The sequence below is a fragment of the Anser brachyrhynchus genome (assembly GCF_964034855.1).
Source record: "Anser brachyrhynchus genome assembly, chromosome: 7".
In the NCBI taxonomy this organism is placed as follows: Eukaryota; Metazoa; Chordata; class Aves; order Anseriformes; family Anatidae; genus Anser; species Anser brachyrhynchus.
Window position 1 is genome coordinate 27282624 of NC_137701.1, and position 12696 is coordinate 27295319.

Below are 12696 nucleotides of genomic sequence, written 5' to 3' on the forward strand. Positions count from 1 at the left end.
GAAATGCTTTCTATTAGCGCTTCAAATTGGAAGCCGGTCAAACAGCATCATAGCAGAGTGATTCAGCAGCCTCTGAGCTGATTCTCAGTGTATCATAAAACAGGATTTGGAAAACAACAATGCCTGGAGGAGAAAGAACATACACAAAGATTCATGGCTAGAGAACAATATCAGAAAGGAGCAGAGGGAATAACCCTCGCTTGGCTTCTGAGGAGCAGGTCAGATGGCCTAATAGATGGCTTTCAGTGCCCTTCATTCCCCACTGAGTCGCAGGGTTCAGCTGCCCGGTTGCAGCTACCACAGCTTAATAAATGGCTCTGCATCGACTGAACCACATTAAGCGTTTCTGTGCGCACACCCGCAGCCTGTTGTCATTTATCTGAGACAACGGACCCCCTCTGGCGCAAGACCCAGATGTTATTTCACAGCAGGCAGGAGCTGATGCAGAACTCGTAGTGCAAGCTCACGACCATTTAGGACGGTAAGCAAAGGAAGCAATCTGAGACTGTGAGTCTTCCAGGTGCAAACCAAAACGTGGGGTTTTCTCAGTCTTATTCAAGAACACACACACACAGGAGCACATTAAAGTACCAGAGATGTCAAGGTAAGCATATTCCCTAGCACCACCCTGAACAGGAATGAAATTAAACGTGTATTTCATGATATAACCAATGCCAAGTTGGAAGAGGAAAGTATCATCAAAAATGTATTCTCTGTGAACCTGAAAATCCTATTGACAGCCCTTTTGTAAAGTAAGCCATACCTGGCCCAACTGCAGCCTTGGAGTGGCAGAGGAAGGCAGGGGCTGGCTTGGGAGTTTTACTACATCAGCAATGGTTGAAATAATTCTAATGCAGAACAACAACAACCACCACGGCTTCATGTAAGGAAGGAAAATCAGACAGTTATATCACAATTCTGCTAAAATACCTATATCCAAAGTTTGGTAGAGAGACAGAAAATCAGGTAGGAAAATCTCATATGCCATGGTCTCATTTTGTAGACTGAAAAAAAAACATGATAAAGCGCATCCTTGTTTAAGTCACTGCGGGATACCTGGAATTTTATAGAAACTGCTGCAGTGTGTCTCCCAGTGGGGAATAACTGAAGCATGAGATGAGAAAACAGCCATACCCTAACTTGCAGTGGCAGGTACTGTCAAAGGAAATGTCCAATATAAGCTTAAGATGGCAAATAACTGCCTGGATTCCTGAAGTAAAAAAGTATAAACCAATTCTCTAATCATGTCTAATCAAAGAATACTATCAGTCGCTGCAAACTTCTAAGAAAAAAAAACGTGTATTAGCGAGATGGTAGCATGCATATCTTGTTCAGTAGTGTTTGGGGAATATTTGAGCCTGCAGCATTTAATTCCCTGTTATTACTTCTGGGCCTGGAGCTGAAAGTCATAAATCAGGGCCATTCATAATTTGCAATAATGGGGTGAAATACTCATAAGGAGAGTTACATGATGAAACCTTTTGGGATTGTAACTCTTCCAGTCCGTGATGATTGCATTAAAAAAATCTTCCATCATCTCTGTTATTTCCTGATTCCTATACTGGGTTTTCATCCTTTTCCCCCAACATCTCCAGCTTTTGCTGGCATCTGGCATGCCCTCCACCCTTCCTCCCTGCTGCCCTAAATATATGTTTAAAACAAAATCATAGGAAAGTATCCCTTGCTTAGGAAGATAGGCAGGTTCTAAATTACACTGTATTTACTTATAAGCACATTTAATACCAGACGAGCTTTCCCAGGGAATTTTGCTCTGATTTCAGGACCCCTACTGTTTATATAGAGGGCTATTTTGTCCCATTTAGATGGTGGCTACATTTTGAGTAATAAAGACTACAGTGCTTAAAATAAAATAACATTGTCCCCATCTTTCTTTCACCCTACCATCTACCGAGTTAAAAAAAAAAAAAAAAAAAAGAGATCCCAACCCATGATGTGTTAGAGCTTTGTTTTCTGAGTAACGAGACTAATCATGTTTCCTCTGCTTGGGGTCTCTGTCTTCTCTTCCTTTTCTTGTAGGTCCTCTGGATCCACACTGACATAGAAATATCCCATGATGGAGAAAATAATGCACACAGCAAAGAGTAGAACAGTGAACAAGACAAATTCAGCCCACTAGGATAGAAAAAGAAAAAAAAACACATCAGGTCAGGAGATCCCAGACTCCCAGTCCAGAGGGTTTCTTTGCACTTCCAAGTGCTTCTCAAAGCACTAGGTTAAAGTTACTTCCCAGCATCCAAGACTGCTCACAAGGTAGAAACTTTCTCATCCTGTTTTCTGGTAAGCCATGTGCACATAGTGTAATGATGAATATATGCACTATACCTTGAAACAGACTGGTTACATTGGGCTAGTGTCATTAAGCCTTTTCTTACAAACCTGCCCTGACTGGAGTACACCCACCTGGGCTTTTTGCCCACAACATGCCTTTGGGAGAGGCAATGTCCCGTCAGCCAAACCCAAGTCCCACTTCATACCTTCATGCCATCACCCCAGCAGTCTGACAGCCAAGGGAAGCAACCTACACAAAACAACCTCCCAGTGCAGAGCCCAGGGTCTCGGGGTGCCACAGGCAGCTGGCCCCAAGGATTCCCCAGCGGGACACCTGAGGAGGCTGACTGCCCACCGGGCCAGCTGGGTGAAGGCAAGCTGCCTTTGGTAAGCAACAGCAACACACGGCTGGCATCACCTCCAGGCTCCGGGCCCAAAAACAGCCTGCTTGCCTAGAGCTGAGCTCCAGCACTACTATCACAGTCTGTCTCACTGCCACTGGGAGGCCTGGGGAGGCCCACTGCTCCAGAGGGCAACGTTGCTAGGGGCTAAGCAGAGCCCTGGCTGGAAGGAAGCTGGGGCAGACTGCCAGCACCCTGTGCAGGAGCCTGGGGCTGGGCAGAAAAGCTGTGCCTCCAGAGCACAGGCCTCCAGAAGCACCACCCAGGACCGGTTTTAAAGCATTAGCTCTGTTGAAAGCGCCAAACCATACCTGTGCCATTGGTGCAGCCTGGGCAACGACGAGCACAAGGGTATTCCCAACGGCCACCGTGAGCAGCCAACCTGCCTGCAGCACCGACTTCATGCTGGCTGGAGACTGAAAAGAGAAGAAGGGCCTGGTCAGTGCCTGCAGTGCTCTGCCCGTATGCCCAGCTCACCCACCACCCCTCCCTGTGACGTCCTGCCAGGTACAAGCATCCCTGGACCCAGCCTAGGAGGAGATGGTGGAATTTCCTCTGCACAGGGCTTCCTCCATTATTAAGTCCTACAGCTGCATATAAGGAGGTTTCAAAACATGTCATCCGTAACATGAAGAAGGAAAAGTCACTGCTGTTGCAGAGCTGGATCCTGATCACCCCCGACCTTCATTAGCTGAAATAGTAAAATTGGGAAGCCCAGGGGCTCGCACGACGACTTCTGAAGCTTGGAGCCTGGTGCCCTGTGGCTGCACATCTTTGGAAAAGAGGCTGGATCCTGATGTTAAGCTTCCTGACGATGTAAGGTTTTCTATATTTCACAACAGATTGTCCCACTAGATTAATCACCCTCATTAATAAACATCTGCAGTGTACTCCCCAAGGACAAATGTGAGTAGCTTCCGCTTTTTGATCTTGCAATATCTCGGTCCTCTCTGCTCATAAACCTTCTCCCCAGACAACCTAGTACACCACAATCAAATTATCCACTGCATTCTCATTACCCCTTCAATCTCTCACCTTAAAGCAGGTTCCAAGCCCCCAAGCCACTCTGTAGTCCTTGAGATACTTTTGAATTTTTTCACTGAAAAATACATACCCAAAATATTTGGGAGAAAAACTTTCTTGCTGGGAGGAAAACCTGACATTACAGCATTCAGAGCTTTCCCATTAAAATTAACTTCTATCCATTTCTGTTCTGTTTTCTCAGCTTTACCAGAAAAGGGGTTTCCTGAGTATAATTGAGAAAAGCTATCTTCAGAGTATGAATGAATTTAGCTTGAAGGCACCCAGCAAGCTGCTTTATAATCCTACTTTTAACTGAAGAACAGATAACATTGTTAGAAAGCCAAAGTCATGCCAAAGGACGTGTTGCAAGTCAATGGCAGATGCAGGAATAAATCCCAAAGTCTAATTGTAAGCCTCTTATCTTTAAGTGGAGTACCTGGGAATAGGAGAAGGCCAGACCCGTAATGGAGAACATCACTTCTCCAGCAGATATTAGTAAGTATTGTGGTAACTGCCAAGCCATATGGACACTATTGGCTTTGATGTCTTCCGACTTCCATGTCTTAACAGCATCTCCAGAAACCTAGCAGGAAAACAAAGGCACATTGATTAGCTGCTGAAAGATCAGATCCTTCCTAGCTTGGACTGCAACAGAGAATTTATTAAAATGAAGCTTAAAGCAAAGACAGAAGCAAAGCTCTGACCTGGAAGCAAACTATGGGTCTGATCCCTGCCATGTCCAAGCCTGCTGGGAGTGGGCTGACTCCTACTGCACAGGGCACAGCTGGCAGCATGCAAATGTCCCAGCTAGCTCACAGGCTGGGAGAGCTGCATGAGTTACTGCAGACTGGCAAGGGCTCGTTCCACCTACGCGGCCACTGTTTCCATTTCCTCAGCGCTGTACAACTCCCCTAGTATAATGGTGACACACAAACAAATCCATTTCAGGAATTCAAAGAGTAGCATAGGCTGTCCCATATCAGGTGTATTCAGATAGTCAACGTAGCTGTATTCCTAATTCCTTTTGTTTGCTTTCCTAGGTGTAATTTGCACTGCCTCTGATGCACAGGGAGTCAGAGAGAGATTTGACAAGCAGTGAGGAAAACACTAGGTCAAAATGACTTCAGGCAGAAAACCTCATGTTTAAGGAGTATTATGGGAAAACACAAGGGATGTTTACGAAATGTACTTGATCACCATGCACGGAGGCAAATCAAGGGAGTGTATTTCAGAAGGCTAAAAGAGGAGAGCTGTGCATTGCTCTTTAGCCCATAAACAAATGTCACAAGCACCATACTATAACCACACACTGAGGAAGGTTGGGTAGAAGGCAGCATCCCCATGATTTAAGTATTACAGTTCAGCCACATTAGCAGACTAATGTATTGGATTCTTGATATTGGATGTAGCACTCCCCGCAGAGGAGCAGGGCACAGTACAAATCACTGCAACAATTAAAAATTATCTTGGCCTGGAGCAAACTAACTCTCTACAGAAGAATGAAACTACAGGACAAGAGATGGAAAAACAGAGACCCAGAGGGGCTGAGGCACAGAGCCACCCCTGAGCAGCCACGGCTACGAAAAGGATTTTTGTAGATAGGACCACAAAGTGGGATCCTTACCCACAGCAATGTGCGATGCACCTACCTCATCTGGCCCTGACTCAGTTGTGTTACCGGAGGCTCTGGGGCAATATTCTTAGTCTAATATTCTTCATGAAACTAAACTCAGCTTCTCATCTGGGGAAAGAGGCTTGCTGCCACAGAGGTAGGGTCTGGCCCATATCACTTCAAGTGTGTGTGTGTTTTATGTACATAAATCTCTGCACTCGCAGATGGCAGCATCTGCCTGTTCCCTCCAGGACTATGCATCCCATTCCAGCTACTGGAGTTAAAAAAAAAAAAAAAAAAAAAAAGCCAGGTGTTTTGCAGCTATGTTTTTCCCCCTACATATTTGGACTCTGCAGACATGAACAGATTCCATTAATTGCCCAACAGGGAGATGTTATTGCCAGGGAGTAGCTGACAGCACTTTGCTCTGCTCATCGCAACACAGCAGTCAAAGCCCCAGAGGGCAGCTTAGCAGTGTGCCCTGTCAGACCTGGTTTGTCTGTGAGCCCGTGCAGTGGAAAGGTTAAAGTGGGTACTAAGCTGATCACGTTCATCTCCGTGGCTCCTGCCAGCTGGACCAGAGCTGGAGCAGCGCGCCTAAGAAGCTGGCAGGCAGGCAAAGGATTCCACCCTCTCTGCGATGTTCACACCCCTGGGTTGTTCAGAAAGCCATGCCTTGACTTTACACTGAGCTCCAAATGAGCTGTACAGGGCAAGAGAAGGAAAAACAGATGAACAATCTCACCAACCTCCATCAGCACGTTGCCTTTTTCTTCTTCCCATGCATGCCTGCAGGCCTTGGAAGATCAGCCTTCAGGTCAGTAAGTGAAATGTGAGGATAAAGCAAACTGTTTCTGCAGAGTTCCTCAGGTGTGAGGTATTACCAGGTACAGTATTTTAGAGACCACAAGCAGCATTAGCTCTTGGCAGTGTCTGCAGTAGCTCTTTGGAATGTGCTGGCACAAACTGCAGGCCACATGATTTTATATCGAGGATTTCCATCAAGGAAAATACCTTACTTCTTGTGTAGCTTGCAAGATCTGGCAAGATCACAGCATAAGGTGGACTAAGTACCCGTTCTTTTTGCTTGTATAAGTGCCAAAACCTTCTACTAGCCCTTGAGTAACGGACTGCCTTCAAATGGCTACTGCCCAGTTCTTGCTGAGCGGAGAAAGCAAGTGAAAGTCACCGGCATAAGAACAAAAGCACTGCCAGAGACCAGAGAAGAATGCACTTGTTACCATCACAAGGTCACCTACATTAGTTACCACAACAGTGTACGATGCGCCAAAGTCAAGCAGCCCAAGGTCCAGGGTGAATTCCCCCATTTCAGTTATGCATTTTCCATTGTTGTATCTAGATACAAGAATGAAGCACAGGATTTTCTGGTTATTCTCACGAAGAGCACAAAGCACAGCTAACAAAAATGACCCTACAATGGACTAGGGAGGATGAAGGATGTAAAGCTGCAGTCATGTTAATGTCAGAGGATCTCTAGAGTTCTTGCCATATTTTCCTTTCAGAAACACTTAGACCCTGACTAGAGTTCACCTAATGACCCAGGCTTTTACTAGCATTTTTTAATGCTGCTTCTTCCTGGCATGGATTTCTCTTTTCCCCTAGATTTATTTTACTTTCAAAGTTTTCTTCACTCCTTTAGGAACGAGTCACTTATCTAGGGCCAGACAAGTTAGCCAGGCTCAGGCAGCCTTCAGAAAATCAGAGCTACACACCCACAAGCCATGTCGCTTCCTTTCAATAGGACAAGTTAGCCATCGTACTTGTTCTTCTGATTTTGAATGTGTAAAATGGCACAGATGCTCAACAGCACTGCCACAGTGGTTGCTACATCCTTCTAAATTGCAGCAATAAGTATCTTGGATGGAGCCGATGCAGAGAAAAGCCATGAGGCTTTTGAAACACTGCAAAGGCCAGAAATACCCTCCAGGAGCCAACTCCAGTGCTGCCAAACCAAGGCCATATGGAGCTCCTGTCTAACAAGCCCGGTCTGCAAAGCCATGTGATGTTACTCGATGTTACCAGCCCACATACCAACACCTCGTGGCCTGGAATATGAATTGGTCTTTCTCTGAGGGCATCCTAACACGAAGAGCTCAGGCCTGAGAGAATATCAAAATAGAGCAGGTGCCACATGGCAGAGGGGACTTTTCCATCTCCCACCTTACTTTGCACAGGAATGGACATTCTCTTCCCTCCAACCCCACGCGCAGTGTGAATAATAGGTCAGGGAAAGCTAAGCCCTGTATTTGGACTTCTTCTAAAAGCTTTTTGGGTTCCCAAGATTCCTTTGACCTGACTCTAGGAAAATCATTGCCTAAATTAGGATGGCATTATACTCATGTCATAGCAGAAATGTTTTCAAGCTCTGTTCCCGATGATTTTATCTTAACAGAGCAATAACAGCCATGGGAAGGGAACTATCCCAGGCACCGTTTGGAACTTGAATCTATTCAACTAGATATTATGCACAGAGATACTGATCTGCTATCCTTTGACTTGGACACTTTGCAGGCAAAATGCATAGTGCTTCTGTACACACACAAGTGGTCCAGGGCACCTGCTCTGCACAGAGACGATAATTCTGCTTTTTTACAAACATCTGCCCACACAACCAAATGCCAAGACAACAGTAATGAAATTTTTGCTGTTTGCCTGAGAAAAGCCCCATGGTATCCAAGGAAAGGCTTCACCAAGAACCTTCAGCACAACAAGGGAAACTTACTTGTCCCTCTCTAGCAGCAAATACTCAGAAACACCGTAGTTTTTCTGAACAGCAACAAACTGTTTGCTGTCAATGGTGAGGTTGACATCTTGGCTCAAACCATTAATGAATCTGCAATGAAAGCATATTAGGTTGTCACACAGGGCAGGAGAAGCACAGCATGAGACACTTCAGAAGTGCGCTCTCTATCCCAAAGCATTCTGTAAGTCCATAGGCTTATACTAGTTTGTCCTGCAAGCTACCAAAATACTAGCTTGATTCATTGCCCAGTTTTTCAATAAAAAATTAGCTTCCCTATTGCTGTGTAATTTTACCCTCTTATTTTCTCCCCTGTCAAAGTGACCCCCGCTTCTTGTGAGGTAGAACTTACCAGCAATCTCTTCTGACACCTTCAGAGATTCCCCCCCATACGATCAAGAGGACAGAGCCCCAGTGCCCCCCAGGAAACTATAAAGGTGGGAGTCCTGATGGGAGTGTGCACCATGCTGGAATACTTTCCAAGGAGTTTCTACTAGTGGGAATGAGTTTTCTAGCAAAATAATGTGTTTTCATCAAAACAGTCTTCCATGGGAAAGCACGGGGCTTTCAGCTTGGGGCTGTTAGTGAAACCAAACACTTTTAATTTGATCTGACTATGTTTTAAAATATTTTATTTTTCAGTTGTTAAAATGGAGGGGAAATCCCTGAAGATAGGCAAGTGCTTTACAAAAGTAACTTTAGAGGGAAAAAAAGGATGTCTTCCTAGTTAAACCTCCTCACATTTTTGAACAGAAAGGTCTGGGATTCTGTCAAAAATGCTCACAGAAAAATAAAAAAAGTTCCTGCCTGCGGGTATTGATCAATTCCCCAAGGTGCTATTTAATCAGTAGAAGCCTTCACAAACACAGGGCTATGAACATACTGTTCTCGTTGTATCCGCTTCAGTACAAATTTGTACGTGAGGTCAGATGAGATAAGTGAATGTCATGGGCTGGGCCAGTTTGCAGAGGACAAACGGCAGCAGCTCCTTTCTAGATTACTTCTTCCCTTTCTTTCCCAAAGAGATGGGACACAGGGAGATGAATTTATAGCCCTCCCAAGGGAGGGGATCTTTTACGTTGCCATCTCAGCCCAGCCTCTCCTAGGCAGTAAATGGCAATAATGTTCAGCTCTGTGTGGTGAGTGTGGGAGGTGGCACACTCTGAGCACTCTGACACCTGAACCTTTTCTTGCAGGAGAAGCATGGACTACATTCTAACCCAAGAACACCTAGACTATGGTGCATACAGTTTGTATTAGACAAAAGCAGTTTCCCTCACCCCACCTCCCTTGAATCCTCAAAAAGAGCCATTCATACCTAACAGCTGCCAAACCATTTTCTGGCTTTGCTTTCAAGTCTGTAATCTAAAGAGGGGAAGAAAAAAGAAAAAAAAAAATCAAATATCTGCATTAATACTGCCTGATAAACAACGTGTAAGAGAAAATATCTGTGCCTGTGGAATTACACGTGTTACAAAGCCTGTGGAAATTGGCTGAACTCTCACATAAGCTTTATATCAGGCCACAGAAGTGAAGCCTTGGTACAATGAAACCAATGGCAAAATTTCAGCTCCACCTAGGGCTTAAGATGAGATCGTATGTTCCTTCTCACCTCCTGTATAACACAAGCTACAGAGTTTCAGCCAGTTATCCTTCTACTGAGGCATGTAACACCCTCTAACATAAGTATTTGTCTCAATCTGAAGATAGCAACAGAGCATTATCCACGTTAACTTTTCAGTGATTAATTGAAACCAAACACAGGTGCCATATTCCTACAAAAACAGCAAATTGCCTAACTTCCAGAGCTTGATTCTTGGCTTGCTCATTGGCTTCACAGAGCCTAAAGCCAACAGGGAACATTAGGTTACTATTCTGATCATCATGCATCACTCACATTTTCCCTGACCTTCAGTATTCAAGAGAGAAAAATGTCTCATGGTTCAGGCAGAGAGCAGGAGACACCACGATGCACTGATCTATTTCGTGGTCGCAGTCTCTGCAGGCACATCCTTGGATTGGCAGCCTGGTTGCCAAATTTTCTAGCCCTTTCTTCACGCTTTCTTCCTGGTGTTAAACCGTGAGCTTCTAAGCAAGGATCCAAAATTTCAGTATCCCTATAAAATGCCTATTCTACTCCAGTGTGATATGCTAATACAGAAATAATATATGCCCTAAATAATGAACAGCCATAGTGAATAATAAATGTGGGAGCAATAAATAATAAACAACAACATCATTTCTTTCAGTGGGAGGCGCATGGGGATTAACACTCTAGTTCATTGCAGGCGCGCTAGACAAATTATTACTCACTTTCATCAATGATCCCCAGAGCTCTCAAATTCATTTGCTGCCCACTCAACCACCCACAAAGGAGAAGAAACCAGTTTCAGATTGGATCCTTCCAAGAAAGCATCCTCACCTGAGCAGGGGGATCCAAACCTAGCATGGGTTTGGGGGAAACTGGCGTGGTCCGTGGCCACTCCAGGACAGGCCCCACAATACAGCAGTGATGCTGCCATTGCCTGCCTTGTGTTGCAATGTTGGACAGTATAATTTACTACACTGTCTTCCACACCTCCCTTATCTCATGCTGAGAATGACAAGTCAATAGCATCACCCAACAGCGCTGCATGGAAGCCTGCCCATGCCAGAGGTAGGCATTAATTCAAGCACAGGCTAGATAGCTGGGGCAGCACAGAGATGTACTGAGGTTCAGAGGTTGCTTTGCTTCAGCCTGTCTCAGGCTTTCTTTTTCATGGAGACTGTATGAAGATCAGTGTATGAGTATCAATTTCTAAAGGAAAAAGCACACAATCATCAGGGTCTCAGGGAAACTTAACAGCACTGTGTGAAAATGAGCCCCAGGTTCCAAACCATAAAAAAGAAGGGGGAAAAAAAAAGGAAAAAAAAATAAATTCTTGAAACTCTGCATTTTTAAAACCAATTACACGATTCCTACTACACAGTATTGAAAGCCTTTGCAGTGGCAACTCTGCAAGGCAGGAGGCTGAGGAATTGCTAAGAGAGTAAGAGAACTGGTGTTTCAGCACGAGGACAGATTCTGATGGCATTTACACATACATACACACCTACCACAATGTGAAATGACACCGTTCATTTTAAGAGAGCTTCTTGGCATACAGCTGCATTCAGAAGATATCAGAATCTGGCCCTACATATCCCATATACGTCTCTACAGTTATTGCAGCAATACACAGAAGTCCAAACAAAGGCGGCTCTGCAGCAGAGCCGGAAATGAGCTTAATCATTTATTCTGTTCAACAAAACAAATGGGCCTTCTGTGCTTTTTCACTAAACACTTGTAATAACTAAGCCCAGAGTCATTCCTCTGATGCTTTTATTCCGTGCCCAGCCCTAGAGCCTCTTTAACATCTTTGCTTTATAGAACCATCTTTTGGGGAAAATCTCTGGTTCTCTGCTTCCTCAGCTTTCACAAGCTCTGCTGCCCAGCAGGCATGACTCTGCTCTCCCACTGCAGCGTTCACTGGATTAAAGTGTTCCTAGCAACTCTCAGATGCCATAACGCCTCTATTAATCAACCAGCAGAAATGTGTACAGATCCAGTGCCGCTAGCTAAGAAGTCAGGTTTAGAGCATCTGAGAGCAATCAGACAGACACTGCAACCGAGCAAATGAATTAATGAGCCTATTACCCCATTACCCATTGTATCATCACAGCCATTGAATTAATATTGTATTTACACTTCACTCCCACACTCACTAGGCGACTTGATAGGCTTCCTTCTGCCTCAAAAACAATTAAGCTGTATACTGATTTTTCCTTCACGGTGTAGTTAAAAGTGAGAGACGATCCTTGATGTTGCAGGATGAAGTGAAGGTTCTGTTGCTCGCCATTCAATATCAAATTTGAGTACTCAGCTGGGTTCTGTGGGGAAAGAAAAAAAAAAAGAGAGAAAAAAAAAACAAAACTTGGCTCCACACTTTCTTCACATGAGAAAGGCTTCAGGATGCTCAGCTCAGAGCCTGGAGTAGCTTCCCTTGCCAGGTGTAACCCAAAGGCCAGGAAACCTTCTACATACACAGCTACCCTCTCCCTGGCCCTGCTCTGCCCCAGTGAAACCATATCTAAAATGTGGCAGGCAGCTGGTAGCCAACGGCCTGCTGTTCTGAGACCCAGAGTAGGCTGACCTGGAAGTAACCTGGAAGCTGAAATAGGAAACAAGTTGCAGTGCCCATACCCGGTTAACTACCTTCCCGTTTCTTTCCTCCTCTGCAGGTAAATACTTTTCAGATGCCATCCAGATCCCAACAGCAATGTCTGGATCGTGTCTGATCACTGAGAGATGTGATCTGAATGCCTCGTACTGGGACATTCCTCCTTTATTCCTAATTCTAGGTGAATGTGTTTAGCCATTTCATCCTTTGTCAAGAAAATATTTCTCCGAACTCTTCCCTTTCTGTCTGGTCAGAGATAGTGTGCTCCTTCTCCAAAGCCATTCCCATGCACTTCTAAGGTGGCAGAGAGCAAGCTCTAGCATTTGGGGGGTTTATTGGCAAGTGTCTGAAAAAAAGCCCACCCTTTTTTCAATGGGATGCAGATCAGGTGTGCCATCCCCACACACACAC

General features: G+C 44.9%; 1 protein-coding gene across 12 annotated transcripts in view; it reads right to left on the reverse strand.

Moving 5' to 3' along the window:
• Positions 1-639: 639 nt before the first annotated feature.
• Positions 640-12696, reverse strand: part of SLC15A2 (solute carrier family 15 member 2) — a 77017-nt gene continuing 64960 nt past the window's right edge. For all 12 annotated transcript variants that reach the window (XM_080601348.1, XM_080601344.1, XM_080601340.1 and 9 more), the window contains 7 exons: positions 11831-11995; positions 9405-9451; positions 8069-8179; positions 6585-6681; positions 4150-4296; positions 3002-3106; positions 640-2133 (listed from right to left, as the gene is read on the reverse strand). In XM_080601348.1, coding sequence (XP_080457474.1) covers positions 1957-2133; positions 3002-3106; positions 4150-4296; positions 6585-6681; positions 8069-8179; positions 9405-9451; positions 11831-11995 — 849 coding nt within the window. In that variant the 3' untranslated portion in view covers positions 640-1956. The remainder of the gene's footprint in view (positions 2134-3001; positions 3107-4149; positions 4297-6584; positions 6682-8068; positions 8180-9404; positions 9452-11830; positions 11996-12696) is intronic.